Here is a 24,369-nt window from a genome sequence, read left to right as displayed (position 1 = left end):
ATCTGGGATTGTAACACTTCAGTCCGTAGCCCTGAGAGGGGAGAGGGGTTTCATTCTCTGTTCATTTCACATTGTGATGGTTCAGTTAATGCTGAATAACTGAAATAATGTTAAAGCGGCTCGTTCATCAGCTAGAGGACGGAACTTTACATAGGGATGCATTAGTGCTCTCTCAACTGCTAGGATTCAAGGAGCCATCTCCTCTTGAAGACACTGAAACTGTTCCAACCTCTGCCAGAATCAACAAAACCTCTCCTGAACGGCCTGACTTAACATCATCAAGATTTTCTGAAACCATAAGCTTTGTTTCAATTTGAAGTAAACTCCTTAACACTAGTCTTTGAAGTCACTTCAGGAAAAGTTTTTATTATAATTTTCTGGTTAAATATTTAAGGATTGAATTACAGTAAAAGATTCCACAGATCCTATCTTTTGGATGTAAAACAACTTGGAGGAGGAGCCTTGAGAGAATAAGCTCTGGTGGAGAACAGAGCTCTGCTGAGAGCGCAGCCAAGCCTGTCCGGTCAAAGGCGATTTTCAAAGGGTAGAGTCAAGGTACTCCAAAAGCTGGCACTCTCCTTTGTGACTGTCTTCCAGCCTTCAGCCTGCAAATATGCTGAAGTCTCTTCAGTCTTCAAACAGACAAAAATCCCCTCTCAACCTGTGTCCCGCTCCAGACTCGACTAACACAACCTTCAGCTATCACCCTATCTTTCTTCCGTATATAGCCAAAGCCCTTCAAAGAACAGTCTATTAGCTCCACACCCTGTCCCTTTACTTACTTCCTGACCCACTGCAATCTTCTGCCTCACCCCATCCAGGAAGTGATTCCACAATGTATCCAATGTCCTTGTGACAGCCAAATACAACAAACATTGTTCAGGCTTCACTTTGTGGCCACTGTTGACCATTGTGTTCCTCCTTGAAACTCTCTCCTTGGTTCAGGCAATACTACTTTTCCTGGTCTCCCTCCTCTCTCTCTGATCAACTGTTCTCAGTCATCCTTACAGTTTCCCCTTTTCTATTCCCACCCTGAACACCAGTGCCCACCCTTTGCCTCTTCCCTATCTATCCCTCGTATTCTCCTGGACAATCTCAATCCCCCCAAACCCATCTCCAGCTTCTGATGCTATCAAAATACATATATTATTAACCCTCAAATACATCTATACAGTCCAGACTTCTTCCCAAAGTGCTAGACTGATAAGCCTACCTGTCCACTGGACATCCCCACCTGAAGGCATTCAAGATGCCCAAAGCTGGACTCTTAATAATCTAACTCCCCAGCCATGTGCACTATCTTCCTCTATTTCTGTTCTTGTCAGTGGCACACCATCATCCAAGCTTGAACCCTTAGAATCACTTACCTGTCTTTTCTCTGTGTTCCTCACATGCTGTTGTTCCCCAGGCCCTCAAGATTTTATCTCCCAAATTACGTCTCAAATATGTCTCTCCTTCCCATTCCTACTTCTACTTACTTAAATCGAATGCTTGGCTTCTCCGACTGGAACCAAAGCAGTAGCCCTCAGTTGCTCTCCCTGCCTTGAATCTTCTCCATGTCAATCTACCCCACATTTATCCACTAAAACGCTCTTCTTATTTATTTATTTATAAAGTACAAAGTAATATCTAATTCTAAAAAATGGTCGATTGAGTTTGTGTTGATCTACCCTTGTTCCAAGCAAGGAGAGCTGGAGATAAATAAGTAGAAACCATAATGGAAAAGCAGGACACCACAAAAAAAAGAATAGGTAACTTTGAAAAAAAAAAAAAAAACATTTTTTTCCTGGAAATAAAAAAATATTGTTGTTGTTGTTGTTGTTATGTGCTGTCGAGTCGGACCCAGACTCATAGCGACCCCTTCTTGGGTTTCCGAGGCAATATCATTACAGAAGTAGATTGCCCAACCTTCCTTCTGAGGAGTGGATGGTGGGTTTGAACCACCAGCCTTCTGGTTGGCACTCAAGCACCTTAGGCACTACACTACCACAGTGCCCATAAAAAAAATATAGTCATTGAAATTAAAAAGTGAGTAGATAAGTTAAACATCTAATTAAAAAGTAAGAGAAGAGAGAATTTAGTTCACTAGAAGATAAATGAGAAAATTTCCCAGAAAGCACCAAAGAGATGAAACAATGAGAAATATGAAAGAGAAGGTTAAGAAGCATGAACAAGCAAAGGATAAGGTCCAAGAGACGTCTGACAGGATTTCCTGGAGACAACACAGAGAATAAAGGAGAAACAATGTCAGAAGGAGTAAGTAGGATGCAAGAGGCAACAGTGAACAAAGATTCTGGTAAACATTTTGGTTAATCTATAAAAGCATTGACAAAACATGAAGTTATTTTCCTCAGAAATTTCCTCAACCTCTGTAGACTGTCTTACCTTCACGATACTCTTAGTTACAGTAGATCTTCCCCTTCGAAGTTCATTGGCTTCTCTTTCTACAAAACAGAGTGGTACTTTTCCCACAAAGATCAGGCAATCACTAGTGTCTGGAAATACAAATTCAAGGCCCAGATCTTCCAGATTTTTGTGGTAACACCTAAAGAGATACCTCAGATGTAACAGTAGTATTTCATTCATGTTCACTTTTTAGTACTGTTTCTCAAAAGTTGCCACAGGCTTTGAAAGCTGTATCATTTTTCTCACACTGACAGGTATTTGTCTAGGACTTTATTATAAAATTTCCCTTTTTCAATTACAGTAACCCCTTTTTTCCCCCTCTTTTCCATTGAATCAATTTGTTCCTAAAGTCTTGTACTTAAGTTTTTATTCTTCAGTGAGGAACTGCTGACTTCTAGCTGGCACTTCAAGGAGCCTGGCTCACAGAGAAGGTCTGAGAATATTTTGAATCGGCATTAAAGGAGGGAGATAGTTAACAGCCCCACGACCTGAGAAGTCAGATTAATGGGATGTAAAATAAATTAATCTGCCTCTAATATAAATTATGCCCCAGGGAACAATATTGGCAGTAGCATATTCCCAATCCTGAAATAAAGTGAGAGGCAATTCTTTTTCGTTTCCCATAATCTGTGCTGCCCAGAAGTGGGAAAACATCTTATCTTGTGACTCATTATATAATTTGCCCCTTCCCCGTGTTTTATGCTTTCTTCCCATTATGATCATGGAAATGAAAACTAAGAATCTAGAATGCACCAAGACAATGAAGAATGGAAGCAATCACTGCAGTAACTTGTCTTTCGGAAACAGTACAGCATAAACACTGACTGTTCCAAGAAACAGCAGAGTGTTCTAAGCCAACTGCTGGGAAAAATTATCAAGGAAACGCTATTCTGTACTCAACGGCTGTGACAGAGTGAAGGAACAGTGTTTGGAGTCTGGAGACCTACATTTCACCAACCACTTAATAGTTGTTGTAGCCTTGGATAAGTCATGTAACCTCTCTTGGTCTCAGTTTCCTCATGTGAAAAATAGAATAGTAGTTATGTTTATCCCTCACAGAATTACTGTGAGAATGAACACTATCAACACTACATCCTACTGGTGTTACTAACCTTAAGAGCCTCCTTTGTTCCTCAGTCACTGATATCTCTAGAGGTGGACTTATAGTAGAAGATAGTAGTTTTTTCCGACCAGAGCCTTGTAGCTGTTGCTTCTCATAGGAATCTATTGGAACAAAGATTAATGGGTTAAGAATAAGTGAAGTATTCTAGACTCAGATAAAAAACACAAAATGGCAAGGCACAGCCATGTTAATTATTCTAGTGCTTAGTAGTATACTCAGTGTTCAGTTTTAGGCTTTGGACTTCTGTTATTAAAGTCAAACTTGTATATATTCATCCTGTTAAATCATTTTAGCCATACTTTGCAAAATAAGAACTAGAAGACTTAAATCTTACATGCATATAAGTGAACAATGCAATGTTCCCGTAGATGTTTAATAAATGTGGTTTTACTAACAAGCGAAAAATGTGGGTTACTGGGGAACTATATGGTATGGGTTTACTACATAATCCTAAAGGAGCTCTGGGGGTGTAGTGCCTAAAGCATCTGACTGCTAACCAGAAGGTTTGCAGTTCAAACCCACCAGCCAACCCATGGAAGGAATACTGGACAATCTACGTCTGTAAAGATTTACTGCCTCAGAAACCTATGGCTCAAGTAGCCTTCGGCATTCCTCTACAAGGGTCTCTCTGTCTCTGAAGAGAATTAGTCATTACTATTCCCAAGTGGACGAGCTCTGGTAGCATAGTGGCTAAAGCACTTGACTGCTAACCAGAAGGCTGGCTGTTCAAACCCACCAGCCACTCCTCGGAAGGAAGGTTGGGCAATCCTACTTCCATAGTGATACTGCCTCGGAAACCCAAGGAAGGGTCGCTATGAGTCGGGGCCGACTCGACGGCACATAACAACAACAACAACATTCCCAAGTGGTCCAGGGCCTGTGGCAAGTAAGTAACACTATATTTGCTATACCTTTCCCACTTCCAGGCCTTCATTATATAAGGAAAGTGAAAGTGGTTGTACTATCATTGCCAATCTGTTGTTGTTGTTGTGCCAATCTAGTCTATGACGTATCTCCTTAAGTCCCTACCTAACTCTTTAACATTAGGGTTTTTCACTAATTGATCACAATTATAAAGATTTCCTTGATATTTTACCACTCGGGGAACATACTGCCTCATGATAAGAAAAATGAGTAACAAAGATTAAAAAGCATACATTGGTTTGGGAATGACTAGTGATATTGGTTGCCTCTGGGGAAGGAAATCGGGTGAGAAGGGTGACAAACGTAGAAAGGAGACTTCATTATATTCAGTAGTGATTCTGCTGGGGGGCCTCAAATCTTTCCTAGTCCCAAACAGAGCCTTACCAGTAATAAGCTGCTCCAAACGGACACGCTCATGGGCAGCATGCTGATCCACCAAAACTAGCAGGTTTCCACCTAGACAATTAGCAAGGATTACCATGTTTCAGTTTCTCAGCTCAAGAGTAAAATAATCATGGGGTGTTGAGGGAGAAAGGTTAATTCAAGCTACTTAACAACCTGAGCATAATAGAAAACATACATATTACATATGAATAATTTCACCTTTATTTCCTAAAAAACTGAAATTATGGGTAAAACTGTAACAAATTTATCCCTGATGAAAAACTCTTTAGTTCATCAATGTTTCATTTACAATACAAAGTTAAAGTCCTACATTCCTAATATTTAAGTACTGATTTTGTTTTATTGATCCAACTTTGGTACAATGAAGGATCATTAAACAACACATTATCATAAGTAGCAGAACTTGATTTGAAAGCTTCTCTGGGACCCATGAAGAAGGTAATTCTATTACACTGTACATCATAGGTCAGCAAACTTTTTCTATGAAGGACCAGATAGTAAATATTTTAGGCTTGTAGGCCAAAGAGTTTGTGTCACAACTACTATTCATTTTGTTCCAAGGCAGCCAGACTTGCTATGTGAGCAAGTAAGTGTAGCTGTCTTCCAATAAAACTTTACAGACACTGTAATATGAATTTCATATAATTTTGATGTGTCAATAATATTACTCTTCTTTTGCATCCTTCCCCAAGCATTTAAAAATGCTAACACCATTCTTAGCTCTCTAGCTGTACAACAACAGATGATGGCTGGCATTGGCCCACAGGGCATGGTTTATGCTAGTTTAAACTCCTACGGCCATGCAAATCACCTGGGGATGTTACTAAGGTGCAGATGAATATTCACTAGGCAGGAGTAGGACATAAGATTCTACAATTCTAAAAACTCCCAGGTGATGCTAATGCTTTTGTGTACAAAGTTTTAGACTCTCAAGTGCAAGAGAGAGGGGGCAGAATGTCCTGACTCAAAAAGCCAAACCTCCAGAGAAGTCCCTTCCTCGCTGACACGAGAACTGAGCCTCAATTACAATAAGACACTTGCAACTTCCTCTTCTTCTTTTTTTTTTCTTTAAATGTTGCCTTTTCTCAGGAACATGTTGAAATAAGGGAATACATAGTGATTTTTTTTTTATAGCTTGTAATTTTAAAACTTTTGGCCAAAGGATTGAGGTTTATCACTATTCCCTGTATTGAAATAAAAACTCTCCTCTTAAATTTGATCAAAACAGATAATATCTGTTTGTCCTATTTCTACTAAAAGATTTAAAAAATGTTTCTATGACATCATCAAAACACAGCAGGAGAGCTTAAGGCTTAATTAAGGGAATAATTTTTCTGCTAGCATGTTTAAACACAGGAACAGCCCTCAAAGTACGGAACTGTAAACTCCTTCGAGAAGAGCAATGGCAGCTGGTTGTGAGGAATACTGGCCATCTCGTATGGGGCACAAGAGCGGAATAAATAATGAACTGTGAGGGAATAACCTCAGACTTGAAACTAGATACAATGTGAATTACCAGAGTTAGGGACCCTAAGAAATTAAACCTGCACAGAACTCTGGAGGAATGGGTTATCTTCTTTTTATCCACATAGTGTTCATGACATTTCCCATTCCTCAAAAGCAGCAGAATATATGAACGTAACATAATTCACATCAGAGCTGTATCTCTGATATTCCAGGGCACTAGAATGGATCCTTCATGAAACAGTTGTTTGTGTCTGCTATATCCCCACCATGTATAACAGTATCAGAACAGAACAGGCCACTTTATAAATATTTATAGAATGAATGAATCCTTATTACTTAGGGTGTCATAACTGAACAAGGGTGTTTTATTGTAGGCAGAAATATGCAACATAAAATGCCAATCTATAGTGACATTAATTTCACTATCACTTAAAAATATATAATTTTAAAATGACATATGCAAATAGCAAAATAAAAGCAAGTCAATTTTAGGAATAGGTTGCACTTGGTATTTATGAGCTACAATCAAAGTACTTGCATCTTCATGCAAGTAACGTGCAAAATGCATTTATCTAAGAGTACCACTGAGTAGCAACTCATTAATAAAATGATAATATAAAATCTCAAGATACATTTAAATAAGTCCCTTTTTCCTGAACACCTGCAGATTTTTTGGCTACAACTATCTTAGGTATGATTACTAAAGATTTTGGTATTTAACAACAAAGAATTCTAGGTAATCAAAACTTCAGAAAAATCTATTCCTTTTCTAGAAACAGTAAAACTACAGGAATTTTACCTTCACAGATTCTCTATTTATAATGTGGAATAATAATTTTTGACAACTTTAAGTTAATTGTCTTTAATCTAAGATAAGATTTACTAAACAAATATACTTTGTAAACAAGACGAAAGGGAGTATTTTGATATACAGAGAATTAACTGCTTTTGTAAACAGCAGAGGTGCCTGACCTCCTCTAACTTCACGAGGGGAGAGAATCACCGTCAGCAGCATCAGCCCAAAGCTGATCCCTATGAGTAAGAGGTCAGACGTGCCTCTCCCTCCAACCTTTTCACCAGTTCTGACACCAGCTGTCCCTCCCACAGGACTCTCTACTTCTCTACTTGGTCCACTAATTTACTGCAATGGTCACACAGGACCTACAGACCATACTCACAGTTATGGGGTTTATTAGGGAAGTAACAGGTTACAATTCAGGATCAGCAACAACTCAGGACAGCCTCTTCTCAGCCTGGCCTCTGCCCTGCTTGGTCAAGTGTCACAAAGCTCTTTTAGCTCTGCCAGTAAGTCCCCAGAGGCACCCCACTTTGCCCTGGTCCAAAGGCAAGTAGCTCTACTTCTGTGGGTCGGCAAGCCTAGCTCCACCAACTACCTAGACACACCCCACCCTACCAGCAAGCTTCCTGCCCAAAGGTACTCAGCTCTCTTACTCGTGGGCCAGGAAGCCCATAGTGCCATTTCCTGAAGGTCTCCTGGTTCTGCTGCTGCCATTTCTCTGTCCTGCTCTTCTCACTGACTGCTGACTCCACACCTTTCCTCATCTTGGTGTTAACAGCCATCTTTCTATCTCCTGGATCTAGGAGGTTCTCAGCACAGCGATTTTGGGTCCAAGGACGCACTCTGCTCCCCAGTCTTCTTTCCTGGTAGTAGTGAGATCCTCTCTCTGCTTTGGAATTAGCTTTCTCTTAAGCCTAGTGGGATGGCAAACTGACCAATCCCCTTATTAGAGTTCAATCTACCTTACTTATATAGTCCCAACCACACAAGGGTGCCATGTTTAATCTCTTTGGTGGGCCATAAACACCTTAACTACATAGTCCCACCCAATCTTTTGGTGGGAGTACTATAACACTATGACTAGAAGGGCCATATTAAGTAATGCACTGCATTGCAGCTTTCAAATTGTAGAAGTACTTGTCTGTATGTCCACCGGTTTACAGCCAATCCCTTCACTGGTGCTTAGGGCTCTCAGGCACAAAGGCCTTTTCAGAAACCTCAAACTACCCATCATTCTTTGTATGTTCCCAAGATTCTCCCATTAAGATTAAGAACAAACAAAAATAACTCTCCTTCAGTCCCTTTCCTCCATGTCACAAACAGATTTCTGAGTCTCACCCTGGGGTCTCCACTAGCCTCTTTCCTTGAAACATTTCTTCTCTGAAACAGCTCTTGTTTGCTTGAGTTCATGACCTTCACTGTCACTAAATCCAGCAGATATTTTGGATCCTCATCTTATTTGACCTTTTGGCAGCATGTGGCATGAAATTTTGGCCTTGTAACATAGCATTGTTCTATTTTCTTTCTATTTCTCTCATTTACTTTCTCAATCTCTTTTGCTGGTTCATCCCTTTCTACCCAGTTATTAAATATTAGCATTATTCTAAATTCAGAAACTCTCCTCTGGTCACTCCTCATTTTTTTTGCTACATGATAAACTGGCATCTATGACTTCAATAACCAACATTATGCTGACAACTCAAATTTCTATCTCCATGCCAGATAGCTCCTTTAGTCCCAGAAGCTGGACCTCTAAACAGATAATCTATGTGACAATCCAAGTGGATTATCCATGTGATTATCCATTTCTCCTGCATGTATATCTCTTCCCACCAGGCATTCAATCAATAGTTGTTGACTGAGTTGTTACTATTTAGAAACTATTATTATTGAAAAGATTGAAGCTGTCAAAGATTTCATTTTACTTGGATCCACAATCAACATCCATGGAAGCAGCAGTCAAGAAATCAGACATCTTGGAACTTCCAGTAAGATGGCAGAATAAGCAGACAAGCTACACAGACCCTCTTCAACAAAGAAAAGAGAAACCATTTGACAGAGATATAGAAGATAGTCCTGGGGCCCTCAGCTTTGAAAGGAATTATACAGAAATGGATTAGGCACCAATTATTAGAAAAATCTGAATGAAAATGGGACCTCAGAATAGGTTCTGTATGCCAAGGATGACAGGGACATACAGGAGGCTGACAACGGGAAAGGAGACAGGTGGTGACTGTGTAAGTGCTGCTAACTAGCAAATAGAGGAGCACAGTACCCTATTTATGTAGAAAACATCCAAAGAAAATAAAAATTGTGGGCAAGTCACTCCAACATACAATCACCAATTAAATATAAACACAAAAATGTCACAATGTCTCAGAGACAACAGAGAATCACAGGGCCCACAAAGAAGCAAGATAAAGCAGGAAAAACAAGGGACCAGGATACAGACTCAGAATACATTCCTGAGGAAGAAGCAGCAATGGAACTCCCTGATAAGGAATTCAAAAGAATTATATGTAGGTACCTTCAATGGATTGAGAGACAGATCAAGGAAAACAGTGACAAAACTGAGGAAAACCCTAGAACAATTTCAGAAGACAATATAAGAACAAAATGACAAAATAAATGAAAAATTAGAAATGAAACAAAATCTACACACAGAAATGCAGAAGATTAATATTAAATTTTCAGAAATACACATTGAATGGGCAAAGGAGCAGAATTGAATCAGTGGAAGACACAATTAATGAGATTGAAGACAAATACCTCAATACTTCTTTGGAAAAGAATCAATCAGAAAAAAGATCAAAACAAAATGAAGAAAGCCTAAGGTTCGTGTGGGCTACCATCAAAAGAAACAACCTACGTGTCATCAGAATTCCAGAACAGGAAGAGACAAATAAAACCACAGAGAAAACTGTCAAAGATTTGTTGGAAGAGAATTTTCCTGGTATGATGAAAGATGAGAATATATCCATTCAAGAAGTCCAATGAACCCCAAACAGGATAGACCCCAAAAGAAAATCACCAAGACATATCATCAAACTCACCAAAACCAAAGACAAAGAAAGAATCCTGAAAGCAGCACAGGAAAAATGAAAAGTTACCTACAAGGGCCAACCACTAAGACTAAGCTCTGATTTCTTGGCACAAACCATGCAAGTGAGAAGGCAATGGGATGGTGTATATAAAACCCTGAAAAAAAAAATTTCAGCCAAGAATTATATACCCAACAAAACTGTCCCTCAAATATGATGGTGAAATTAGGACATTTCCAGATAAGCAGAAATTAAGGGAATTTGTTAAAACCTGATCAACCTTACAAGAGATACTAAAGGGAGTCCTATGGACAGAGAACCAACAACAACTGACCATTAACACACATGATGACATAACCCAGAAACCAACCCAATTACGGAAGTATCCAAAGTAAATAAGCTTCCAAGATTATAAACAGGGAACCAGAGACATCAACTGACAAATGAGGACAACTACAAACCAAAAAGAAGGAAAAAGCTGTGTAGTTACAGAACTTCTAAATGGTAGGGAAGTCAAGACAACTGAAGATAGAATGGACTGTTCTAAACTTGGGAAGAAAATTATAAATCACAGGGTAACCTCAAAGAAAAATGATAAACCTTAACATCAAAATAAAAAAGAGGACAAGCACAAATATTTAGCAAATACAAACACAATAGCAACGAAGGAAGTGATAAAATGATTCATAAACAAAACGAGCTCAGCACAGAAAATTATATGGAACAAAGAAATCAGCAATATCCATTTGCAGAAAAATGAAACAAGATTCATACCTCACACCATACTCAAAAACTAACTCCAAATGGATCAAAGACTTAAATGTGAAACCTAAAACTATAAAGTTCCTCAAGATAAAAATAGGGCCAAATTTAGGAGCCTTAATTTATGGCATAAATAGACTGTCAAGCATAACCCAAAATGCATGAACAGCTGAAGATAAACTAGATGAATGGGATCTTCTAAAAATTAAATTTTTATGTGCTTCAAAAGACTTCTCCAAAAGAGTAAAAAGAGAACCTACATATTGGGAAAAAATATTCGGCAACAACATTATCTAACAAGGGACTTATCTCTAAACTTTATAGAAAACTCCAACACCTCAACAACAAAAAGATTAACAATCCAATTTAAAAATGGGCAGAAGACATGAATAGACAGTTCACCAAAGAGGACATTCATGAGGTCAGAAAATACATGAAGAAATGCTCATGATCATTAGCCATCAGAGAGTCCAAATCAATACAACAATGAGATACCATCTCACCTAGGCACTAACAGCAAAGTTCAACAAGACAGAAAATTACAAATGCTGGTAAGGATGTGGAGAGATTGGGACTCTCATACACTGCTGGTGGGACTGTAAAATGATACAACCACTGTGGAAAGCAGTATGGTGATTCCCTAAAAAGCTGGAATTAGAAATACCATTTGACCCAGCAATCCCATTACTAGGTATATATCCTAAAGAAGTGAGAGCCAGAACAAGAACAGATATATGCACACTCATGCTCATCGCAGCACTATTTACAATAGCAAAAAGATGGAAACAACCTAGGTTCCCATCAACAGAAAAATGGATAACCAAACTATGGCACATACACACAATGGAATACTATGCAACACTAATGACTAATGTAGAATCTGCAAAACACCATATAACATGGATGAACTTGGAGGACATTATGCTGAATGAAAATAAGTCAATCGCAGAAAGACAAATATAGTATTAGTTCATTACTGTAAAACGTCAAGGAAAGGTTTACATATGGAAGGAAACTTTGTTGGTTACCAGGGGTTGGAGGGTAGAGGAAGGAACACTGCAAAAACAAAACAAAACAAAGAAAAAATGCATTGACCCATGTCACTTTAGTTTTGTGTATTTTATTGTACATAAAAATTATATTTCAATAAAATGTATTTTAAAAAAGAAATCAGAAATTTTATTGTACTGGGCAAATCTGCTGCAAAAGACCTCTTTAAAGTGTTGAAGAGCAAAGATGCCATTCTGAAGATGAAGGTGCGCCTAACCCAAGCCATGGTATTTTCAATCACTTCATATATGCATGTGAAGCTGGACAATGAATAAAGAAGACATAAGAGGAGTTGATGCCTTTGAATTGTGGTGTTGGCAAAGAATACTGAAAATACCCTGGACGGCTAAAAGAACTAAACAAATCTGTCCTAGAAGTGCAGCCGGAATGCTCCTTGGAAGCGAGAATGGGCAGACTTCATCTTACCTACTCAGGTCACGCTGTCAGAAGGGACCATTCCCTGGAGAAGGATACCATGCTTGGTAAAGTGGAGGGTCAACAAAAAAGGGGAAGACCCTCAACAAGATGAATTGACACAGTGGCCGCAATGATGGGCTCAAGTATAGCATGGATAGTGAGGGTGGCGCACAACTGGGCAGTATTTCATTCTGTTGTACACAGGGTCACTATGAGTCAGAGCCGACTGGCACCTAACGACAACAACATTGTTTCATTAAAGCATGCCATAGAGAGATTCCCTGTAACTCTTAATAAACCTAGCAGAGTTCAATATACAAAAGGAACCCTGGTGTGCAGTGGTTAAGCACTTGGCTGCTAACCAAAAGGTTGGTGGTTTGAACCCACCTGCCGCTCTGTGGGAAAAAGATATGGCAATCTGCTTCCATAAAGATTACAGCCTTGGAAGCCCAGTGGGGCAGCTCTACTGTGTCCTGTTGGGTCACTAAGAGTTGGACTTGATTCAAAGGCAATAGGTTCCACAGATTTATTATTGAAAAGAAGGAGCTCTGGTGGCACAATTGAAGAGTTTGGCTGCTAACCCAAAGGTTGGTGGTTTGAAACCACCCAGCAGCTCTGCAGTAAAATGCCCTGGCCTAGGCAGGGGCAGTTCTATTCCATCACGTAGTTGCTGAGTCTAAATGAACTCGATGGCACCTAACAACAACATTGTTATAAAGGGAATAAATGAAAGCCAAATTTATTATTAAAAAGCCAAATAGTATAAAATATAGGTGCTATAGTGCCTAAGGCGCTTGACTGCTAACCAGAAGGCTGGCGGTTCAAACTCACCAGCCACTCCTCAGAAGGAAGGTTGGGCAATCTACTTCTGTAGTGATACCGCCTTGGAAATCCAAGGAGGGGCCCCTATGAGTCGGATCCGACTCGACGGCAGTGAGTTTAGTTTAGATTTTGGTTGATAGGGTAAAAGGTGAAATTCCCAATTCACTCACCCCTTTTCTCACTCCCAAAGTAACTACTCTTTTTTTAAGCTATATTTTATTGAAATTTATGTACAGTGAAATACACATAACCCAAAGTACCTACTCTTAATAGTTTAATGTGTGTCTTTTAAGTTCTTTTTCAATGCATCTGTGTGTGTATAAAACTAAACAAAAGTTGTAATTGTTTCATAATAGTCTTCATTTAAATTGTTTTTCCCTAATCTGTCCAAATCATTGAAACTATATTGTACATCAAAAATAACCTTAAAAAGAAGCTACTACCAGAAGGCCAGCTAATTATCAATCAAGGGTAAACCCCACTCTTACCTGCCTCACCATGCTCTTCAGTCTTGGTGCTCATTAAACAGGCAATAAACTTGTTATCCACTTGCTGGAGAACCTGCCATGCATTCAAATAAGTGGTACAACACTAAATAAAAATTAACAGAGGCTTATCTGCATAGAAAAGGAGAAAACTGTACATTATCCTTAATTATTTAGTCTTTTACATTATAACACTCCTCTCCAAGCTTAAGGTGAAGTGAGGTGCTGGTGAGCCTGAGGGAGGCATTAGAAAGGATAAAAGAATGGGCAAATAAAGTGTTTAGAAGACAGAAAGGAAGGAGACTACATAGGAACACAGATTAAGAGAGGATGATACTAAAAGGCACCTAAGTGGGATATGGGAGCTTTGGTGGCATAGTCCCCAAGGCATCTGACTGCTAACCAGAAGGCTGGAAGTTCAAACCCCCCAGTCACTCCTCAGAAGGAAGACTGGGCAATCTACTTCCATAGAGATACTACCCTGGAAACCCAAGGAGGGGCTGCTATGAGTCGGAACTGACTCGACGGCAATGAGTAAGTGGGATATACTAAGACATTGGAGTAGACGTGAAATTTTCCCAACATAATGATCCTATTAATAGGTAAGATGATGAAAGAACTATTAATATGACCAGAAATTTCCAACAAATAGGACCTAACCCAATTTTTTAAATGCATGCAAAAGGAAGGAAAGCATTTTGGAGAATCCAGTCCACGAAAACACTAGAGGCCACTGGTGCCTTCAGACCTTGGTAGCACCTGTGTAACCAGGCAGATGAGGTTCTCCTGGTCTACACCATTGTCCCACTGGATCAGCTGCTTGCTTGCTCTGTACCAGGTCAGTGCCAGGTTAGTTGACCTAGATCTGTCCAACCTCCTAATTCTATACTGAAAACAAAGAGACTGAGACAGCCAGAGGGCTGTCTAGAGCACAAAGTCACAAAGCAGAGGAGACAAAGGGTTTCTTTTGTTAACGGAACACCAAAATCTGGGTCTCTTGGGCCATGCCATCTGGGGGGGGGCCTCATACAATAGAGGGTCATTTAAAAAAGGGCTTTGATACATATTTAAGAACAATGTCTCTAAAGCAGTGTGTTGAAGCATAAATTACTGTCTAATATAGTCAATGTATAATCTAAAGAAGCATCTTCACAATACTTGAAATTGTGAGCCTGAACCCCTGATTCATCTTTCCAAACCCCCTGACACTACTAAGGACATTTCTTTCTTTGTAATTATGAGTCCCTTGCTTTTTCCTTTTGATGATTAAAGCTTCAATAAGATGACAAAAACACACATGCCTTGACCAGGATGATCTGTGTATGTATGTCTCTGAAATTTAAAAGTCAAACTTGTACCTGCATCGAATGAATCATTTCTTTGGTGAAACGATAGGGATACAAGATGTTGTGAATTTTCACTGCTAAGCTCTCAGCCTGGCCACTGCTTACATCAACAGCAACCTAGGAAGACCCAGCACAAAGATCATATAAATTTTAATTTTTCACGTTTGTAGAACTGTCTTACCAAAGGTTTCGAAGTGTTTTAAAAACATTCATTATCACAGACCCTACTAAAGATGGGCTGAATTGATGGGACTTACAGAAATTCAGAAGGCTCTATGGATTATTAGGCTTAAGCTACAATTTTTCTTTCTAAACAAAATTACTGACAAAGACCAATATTGGTTCAGACCAATAATTTGTTTATGTTCCATGCTCAGATCCTGAAAGCCAACTTAACTAAACAATCAGTAATCAAATGCTCATTTATTATACACCCTCATTACAACACACAGTACATTCTGTGATCACACACACTGAGGAGAGAACATACACTCAGTCCAAAGCTGAGCTCCAGGAGAGTCACCACTTTGCCTAATATGTTTTTATTATCACCACCCTGAATACTTGGCCAAAGTTGAGTCATCGCTTCTAAGAGTGGTTCATACACTGATTAGATGCATTTAGTCCAAAATGCTATGCATTATGATGATTTTTCTCCACATTAAATATTTAATTTCCAAATAAAGTATTTGGAAACATGCCCAGTTTCCATGTGTAATTAGTCATTCGAGCCTATACTCAGCTTATATGAAATTCTAATTTTAAATAGCAGGCAAAGAAAACTTGCTGCAGACCCACCTCTGGATAACGGGCAAATACTGGATCGTCCCATTCTGAGAACAAGGACTGAAGCGGTTTGCTACCCAGAGCATCATCCACAGTATCTAGGGCAAAAGGGGACATGTGAAGTTGGCAGGAAGAGCCTTGGGGAAAAGGGTGAATAGCATCTCCTATTTGGTGTGGTGCAGCCTGAAAACCAAAGATCAGACACACTGTCCCTACATTCTACAAACGTTCAGTGTTTGCTGTATCTCTAACTCATCTTGATCTGTTGCTATTTAGAACTAGAGTTGATGAGTGTATCTTCTGGCATTATAGCTCTTTCTCCAAAGTGTTTATAAGATATTTCAGAATGCAAGCCAAGCCCAGAAGAGTCTACAGCTCAAATTAGTAGGCTCACTTCCTTTAGGTAAAAATATTCCTTCTCCTAGAAATGAAGAAAATGAAAAATAGTAGATGTCTGTAGGTTTTTTGAAAGACTAGAGTTTTGTTTAGATAGAACTATTGCAATATAGATGCAACTCCAGTCTTTAAAGGAAAGTAAAAGGCATTGCAGACTTTGCATAATCACCCAGTACTGACCTCAAGTCTGGAAAAGTAATTTCTGATCTAAATGCATGCACTGAATTACTTAGTTCTGCTGTTAAATAGGACCATGGGGAATTCTTGGTTCCAGTAAGGCACAGCTGGCACTGACAAAGCTTATTAATGCATGTCTGCTTAGTTTTCTGAGTTAGGTGGTACGGTATGTGTACTAGGTGGTCCCAGCCATGTCTGTTTTGCCCCTACCTCTGTTATTCTGTCTCATGACAGTCCTCTCTTCCTGAGCTCTAGGAAGGAAAGGAAGAATAAGGTCGCTTCTAAAAGGATGACACCTGTACTGAGACCCTAAATAAAAAAAAAGGAAAACCTGGACATTTGAACTCAAAACACAAATAAACCATTAAAAATTAAATTATGTAAGATCTATCTTTGCACATATTGAATTAATACAAAAGGCAAACTACTAAACACTAGTTTGAGAGTCACAAGTTTTAATGAAATTCTTCTTCTAACTTTAGAATCTACATGAATGCTTAGTCCCATTATCCATCTCTACAAGACAGAATGAGGACACAGAGTAGGTCACAGTAGCTCTCAGTGGGGAGAAATTCGCAGAGGGAAGGACATTTGGCACTGTCTTGAGACATTTTTGGTATCACAACTTGGGGTAAGGGTGCTACCAATATCTAACAGATAGAGACCAGAGATGCTCCTGAACATCCTATACCGCAGAGAACAGCCCCACAATCAGGAGTTATTCAGCCAAAAACATCAATCGGGTTGATGAATCCACCTCCAACAAGTTACCCAAACCAATCCCACTGCGATTGAGTCAAGTGCAACTGATGGCAACCCTTTGGGACAGAGTAGAACTGCCCCATAGGGTTTCCAAGGCTGTAAATCTTTACAGAAGCAGCCTGCCTCATATTTCTTCTACAGAGCAGTTGGTAGATTCAAACCACTGACCTTCTGGTTAGCAGCCAAATGCTTTGCTAGACAGATAATGGTACTTAACTGTCATCCTTCACAATATGGCGATCTTTCCAAATCTCCAATTTGTATGTCTATCCAGTATATGTCTCTATTACAACATGTATCTCATTATATTTATGTTTAGATAGCTGTCTTTCCAGCAGACTGTGAACTCCTGAAGTAAAATCAGTTAATCTGCAATGTGGCAGCACCTCATGTGGTATGAACTCTCAGTAAGAACAGAATGAATAGATGAATTGATGAATGAATGGTTTCAATTCAAATTTCAAAGTCTGGTAAAGTCTGGCCCCACTCTACTCTTTTCTCTGAAAGATGATCAGATTTGAATTTTAGAAACAATGCTCTGTTTACAGTTTTTGAACAAGAGTAAAATATTTTGTCCAATTACGTTAGACAAAAACTGGAGAGACATTAGTTTGGAATGATAAAATTAAGGTATGAGGTAAAATAAAATGGTGTCACTGGTAATAGACAGGGTTGACCTAAGTCATTTTGAAGAAAACACTGCCAGGGCTTGGGGACATGGTATTGCTGTTTTTAGGTGCTGTCGAGTTGGTTCCAATTCATAGCAGTCCTATGTACACCACAAAGGAAACACTGCTGGTCCTGCACCGTCCTCACGGTCACTGCTGTGTCTGAGTACATCGCTGCAGCCACTGTGTCAATTCATCTTGTTGAGGGTCTTCTCCTCTTTCTATGGCCCTCTACTTTACCCAGCATGATCTCCTTCTCCAGGGACTGGTCCTTCTGATAATATGTCCAAAGGACAAGCGACGAAGTCTGGCCAATCTTGCTTCTGAGGAGCATTCCAGCTGTACTTCTTCCAAGATAGATTTGTTTGCTTTTCTGGCAGTCCATGGTACATTCAATATTCTTTGCCAGTGCCACAATTCCAATGCATCATCACTTCTTCTGCAGTCTTCCTTATTCATTGTCCACTTTCATATGCATATGAGGCTATTGAAAACACCATGGCTTGGGCCAGGCACACCTTAGTCTTCAAAGTCCATCTTTGCTCTTTAACACTTTAAAGAAGTCTTTTGTAGCACATATGCTCTGTCAGTTTGTCACACTGTGGCAGCTTGTCATACTGACACTGGAAGCTATCAGATACAAGCAGGGTCCCCCATGGTGGACTTGGCATTGACCTTTATAGATTCTCTTTCCTGCATAATAAAATTCACCTCTTAACAATTATTCTATGTAATGTTTTCATGTATGGTTCAGCAATGTCCTAATGTCTTGCTCTTCATCAGCCTTTCCTGAAAAGTAACATTCCATACGAATGGAGGGTCCTTAGGAGCCATCATTCAAAGAATTTCCTTCTGTACCAAAAAGACTTTACTTTTCATTATGAAACTGTGAGCTACCATGACCCTCACAAGTTCACTAGAAGACTTGTTAATCCACAAAGTTAAGTAAATTGAAGTGTTTTAAACATCCAGATTCATTTAACAGGAGCAGATGTTTATGTTGAGTGTGGCAGCCAAGATTTCCTCCTTTGTTTTAGCAACAACCACGGCACAGTTTAATGTAATCCAGTTATTTTTTTGGCACTATACCAGAAGCAGTCACATTTCAGAAAGATGAAGTGCCAGCGTCTTACATTTACCTCTGATAAGCATTTAGTTACATCAAGACATAAACTATATAGATTGAAAAGCACATGTGTCTTTAAAAGCAACCTGATAGTCTCAGGAGCAGTATTAAAAGTATTAAAAGAAAGGATTTTCTCCTCTTATTTAATACTTAGAAAGTTACTATAGTAATTATTCTTTTTACAAGGAAAAACCAAAAAACATATTGAAAAGTAAAGGTCTTATTTAAATTTAAATAATTCAGAGCCTCCTGATAGAAAAAGTCATCCTAAGGAGAAATTATAAATTTGATTTGCAATTACACTCACACAATTTATATTCTTTTGCAGCTTACCAGGCTTTTAATATGGATACCTATTTAATGCTTATCGTCCTGGCGCAAAACCAAGATGACAGCCAGATGGAAATCAGTTTTACCATCTCCCAACATCTGGCTCTCAACACACTGACAAAACAATGTCACTTTTAATATGAACTGAGACCAGGCTCTAATGTAGCCTTGTGGTATGATCCCAAACTCCACTATCATCTTCCTGAATAACAGCTACTTAAACTACAAGCAAGGAGCTCTGGTAGCACTGTGGTTAAAGCATTGGGCTGGTGACCACAAAGTTGGCAGTTCAAACCCACCAGCCACTCCATGGAAAAAAGAAGAGGTAGTATGCTTCTGTAAAGATTTACAGTCTTGGAAACCTTATGGGGCAATTCTACTCAGTCCCATAGGGTTGCTATGAGTCAGAGTCAACTCGACGGCAGTGGGATACCATAAGTAGATCAAGTGGATTAGTGTATGTGCATAAAGTGCATTTGAAAAGTATAATTATTAAAGTACATATTATTCCAAAAAATAATTATGGTGACGTCTTACCTTCTAAGGGGAAAAAAAAAGTTCATAAATATAGTACTCTATGGAACCATAGATTGTACTAGGAAAACCTAGGGTGACGGCAGGGTCATTCTGCCCCTAGCTGGAACCACAGAGTAACCTCCCCCCCCCCCAAAAAAAAAAAAATACCATTCTGCTACTACAGGTGACTTTAAAGGGAAATTCCTAGAAGAGTGTATTTATGTGTCTGGGAGGGAGGGAAAAAAAAACGTCAGGGAAGCACTGTGGTTCTTCCCAGCTAATCAAAGTACTGTTTTCATTAAACTCCGACATCTCACCCTCTCTCTTACATACACCCACACACATTCATATATATACATTTTCACCCTATTCCAGTCTTTCATTGTATTTCTAGATTTATAGTTTGGGACCTAAACAGCTTTCATGTACCATAAAATATAATCCTTTATAATTGATTTTCAAAACATTCTATTTACTGAGATAATCTCTTTGAACAATGATTATTTCACTTCTTGGCCATTATTCCCATCCTCGAAGTATTTAATGCCGGTGAACACTATCAACTTACCGTTTTCAAGAATGACATTCACAGCCACAGTTGTCAGGTCTTTCTTGCATGCAGCCCGAATGTCCTTAGTAGGAGCAATGAATGTGCTAAGTCCAGTTATTTTGTTGATGTAAACCATTCTTCCCAGGGTTACATCAAAATGCTGCTGCCAATCCAAAGAAGAGGTGTTTGAGTGTTCATTTTCAAAACAAGTTCTTGCTTTCGATTCCTCACTCTGAGAACAAGTTTCGTTTTGGTCAGCTGTGGAATCTTCTACACGACTCATTAACATTCTATTGGAAGAGTTAGTATTTCCTGTCTGTGGTACTGAAGATAAAAGATCATCGGAATCTTTGCTGGTAACTTTATGAGAATTATTAGAAGGTAATACCAAAGGAGTGTCTGGTATCCCACAGTTCCCTGCTGCCTTGTTGTCGGAGTATGCTTCTCTATCTTTATTGAAGGAATTATCCTGTGTCATAGAGCCTGACATTGGGATGATGCCACTTTCTGGGTTTTTATGCTCATTTTTAAATAATTTGTAAGAATCTAGGGTTAATCGGTCTTTGCTACTGGAATCTGATTGTGGAAATTCATTAAAATGATTCATAATCTCTATTGTTTGAGTCTCTCTTTCAGAACCCTTCATTCTGGACAATTTAGAGGCTAGGGACTCAGGTGACTTCTCAACATTCAAGGCCTTTCTGTTGAAGTAAGATAACTTCTGTAGAGTTACAGGACCTTCTTTCAAACAAGAAGGCTCTTGTTCCAAACAATCTTCTTCCTTGGAGAATGGAAACTTCTCTGAGTAAAGGATGTGATTTACTGGTTGACAACTACCATTTGAATCATGTTTAATACTGATTTCACAAATACCAGAGTTATCTAAGTAGCTTTTGTCTTTCAGAGGAATGTCAAGTTCAACTTGAGGACTGAGATTGGTAGTGATTTCAAAATTATTATTTTCCTCCACTGTTGTAGTCAAAGGATTTTTAATGTTCCCATATTGCCTCTTAAACTTCTCCAAAGATCCTACTTGTGAATTCAGTCTTAGCTTCTTCTTCCAGGCTATGGGTTTGGAGGAACCAATCAATTCACCTGTTTTCTTACTCCCACTTGAAACATGGCTATACCAAGCAGAAGAAGAGAAGGTATCAGGTAGTAAGCAATCTGTGTGTGCTTTCTCACCATCTTCTTGAAAAACAGTAAAATTTTTGTAAATTCCTATAGATTTGCTCTCTAGTCCACAACTTATATCAGTTCTGCAAAATACTTTCCTGGGAAGTTGAGCAGATTCTTTACTTAAAGTACTGGTTAAATCTTTAATGTTTGGAGTCTCAGTTGAATGGTGTGTTCTATTTCCAAATGTTTCTTTGGCACTCACAGGACCAGGTTGAACAGAGTTTTTAAATGAACGCTCTGTTTCACTTGATTTAGTTTGCTCCTTTTGTACCACATGAGTTACAAAGCCAGTGGAACATAATTTAACTTGTCCATAACTGAAAATGTTTCTGCTTTCATAGTTATTAGGCTCTTTTTTCCTTTTTGCTTCTTCTCCTCTCTGAGTACCACATGCACTCACTAATATTGTTTCAAATGGCAGAGGCTGACATCCCCTTTCAGCAGCATCTTTACATCTCTCTAGTTGACACTGAATTATATTATTTTTCAAGATGTTGGCAGCCATGCCATTAACTGTCATGCTTACTTTCTGTATTTCTAGATCTTCCTCACTATTCTCAAAGTGATGTGGTGCCTGAAAAGAACTTGCAATCATTTCTGAGCTGGTTCCACATGGATTTTCTGGAGAGTTAAGTTCCAAGCAAGTTTTTTTATGTTTCTCATTTACTTCTGATTCTGATGCTTCAGTTTTCTCTTGTTCTAAGATCCTTGACTCTGAGCAAGAGCTATCTTTCTTTTGTAAAGGTGACTCTATACTTTTACTGTTGCCTGGGCCATCTAATTCATAGGTGGGCAAAAATGAATCATTTGTCTTTCTTCTGATAGCTTCTGAATCCCTAGAATTCTGTGTGTTTCCATCTTCCATAGTAGCTTTTCTTTTCACAGCTTTTGATTGCAAATTGAACATTTCATGGCAATCCAAAATATTATTACATGCTTCCTGGAAACTGACCTGGTCACATTTCTCATAAGAGGATATATGCTTCTGAAGAGTAGTGCCAAATAAACTAAAATCATTATCTTCACTAAATTCCTTAATGTCCTCACCTGATAACTCCACAAATAATTTTTCTTGCTTTAAAAACAGTTTCACTCCTTCCTGAATGCAAACCAAGAGAGTATCCCAGTTCTGAAACTCAATTAGAGTTTTTGCTGGCTCCATGCACACATCATACTCACAGAATGGACACTGCACATTGATAACATATATCCCATAAAGTTCTGGGTTAGACCTATGCCGAGGACTTGAATTCATTTGCCTACTGGCAGAGCCATTCTTTGGCTTGCATATACTACTTTCTTTCCTTAATAAAAAGTCAATTAGTTTATGCAATTTTGTCCTTAAAACTAGTCTTTTGTTCACAAACAAAAACTGCATATTCTTATTGTAATGTGCTTCAGAGCTGATATATCCAATAAGCTCAAACTCCTTGTATTTAAATTTTATTTCCCTTAACTTTTGGGACCTACCCAGTCCATAAATTTGACAAAATCGGGAACATATGTCTTTGGTTTTAGGGAGCTGAAGAATCATAGAACCAGAAACATCATTTCTCAAAGAGAAAGAAATGGAAGGATGCATGAGGGAGAGAGCTTCTATCCTCTGCCTGACCTTCTCAAACTCCAGTCGCGGGTCCATGCATTTCCTCCTGACAGGTAACTGGTAAAAGAGGTTATATACTGTTACTGTTGTCCCAGCACTTGGTCTAGTCAAGTCAGCTTCACAGGCTTCAAGGGCTTTTCCACTCTGAAACAGTTTCACAAAAGTTTTCATTGTCCTGTTTTTCTTGGATGAAATTTCCACAGCACTGGCCATGTCAGCTATACTTGCCAAGGCTTCCCCTCGGAAACCATAAAACCTGGGGTTCTCCAAGTCCTGTATAGAGTGGCATTTACTAGTGAAGTATCGACTTCCCACCTTGTCTACATCATCGCTCCCCATCCCAAGGCCATTGTCTACCACTTGAACTTGGAAGGTTTCCATATTCACCCTGACAGCCACACATTTCGCTTCAGCATCTATACTGTTGAGGGCAAGTTCCTCAACACACTGGCCTAAGGAGCTTATGGCCAAACCAGAACGCAATTTGGCTTGCACTTCATCTGACAAGCGCTTGATCATGGCAGGTAGAAAGCTGGTGAGAATGCCAGATGGTGGTTTCCTTTTCTGACTGGGAATAATTGCCTATGGGAGGAAAAAAATACACACTCTAAGCCTCAGAGTGGCACAGCATTGCCCATTTTTCTCAAGCATTATAAAGAAATATCATTTGAGGTGAATGAAATGTCTTTTATTAAAACAAATTGTAAAACAAACAAAAAAAATTATAGTTCTGATTCCCAGGTAAATCACACAGCTCATGCCTGGTGCAATGGATTTTACCTCCAAAGCAGCATTTATAATTTCTTAATTTTCACTGCTCCTTTCTAAATCCCATATGCCCTACAGTGAAATCATAATCACATTTGAAGTTGACCCATAAAGAGAGTATTCGAAATTCTAACCACTTCACCAAAAACAGATGCCTAAACTAAATTCAGCTAAAAAACATTAGCTGGAAATTATTTCATGAAAAAAAAAAAAAAAAATTCCAAGCTAGTTTCATAACATTTATATGTTACACAATAACCATGACTTGTAAAAAACACTTATAATGAAGTGTTAGGCATTGTAATCAAGGGAGGTGAGGCAACCGGATAAAATAAAAAGAAATCAAGTTGTTATATCAAAGAGAGATGATATTAAAAAGAGATTGTTACTGTTACTGCTTAAGCATAGTTGCTTCAAGTGCTGGGAAGTGAAAGGAATGAGGTAGGAAATTTATTTTTTAC

General features: G+C 38.9%; 1 protein-coding gene across 1 annotated transcript in view; it reads right to left on the bottom strand.

The window, feature by feature from the left end:
* MLH3 (mutL homolog 3) overlaps window positions 1–24,369 on the bottom strand; it is a 35,959-nt gene that overhangs the window by 10,475 nt on the left and 1,115 nt on the right. The window contains 8 exon segments of the mRNA XM_042781025.1: window positions 2,386–2,545; window positions 3,519–3,630; window positions 4,838–4,909; window positions 13,705–13,777; window positions 15,060–15,164; window positions 15,846–15,931; window positions 16,617–16,715; window positions 20,377–23,722. Coding sequence (XP_042636959.1) covers window positions 2,386–2,545; window positions 3,519–3,630; window positions 4,838–4,909; window positions 13,705–13,777; window positions 15,060–15,164; window positions 15,846–15,931; window positions 16,617–16,715; window positions 20,377–23,722 — 4,053 coding nt within the window.

This window comes from Orycteropus afer, unplaced genomic scaffold (genome assembly GCF_000298275.1).
Source record: "Orycteropus afer afer isolate SDZICR_OR568_19922 unplaced genomic scaffold, OryAfe1.0 scaffold00079, whole genome shotgun sequence".
In the NCBI taxonomy this organism is placed as follows: Eukaryota; Metazoa; Chordata; class Mammalia; order Tubulidentata; family Orycteropodidae; genus Orycteropus; species Orycteropus afer.
The sequence above is the reverse complement of the archived record's forward strand: the minus strand, read 5'-3'. Positions and strand labels throughout refer to the sequence as shown.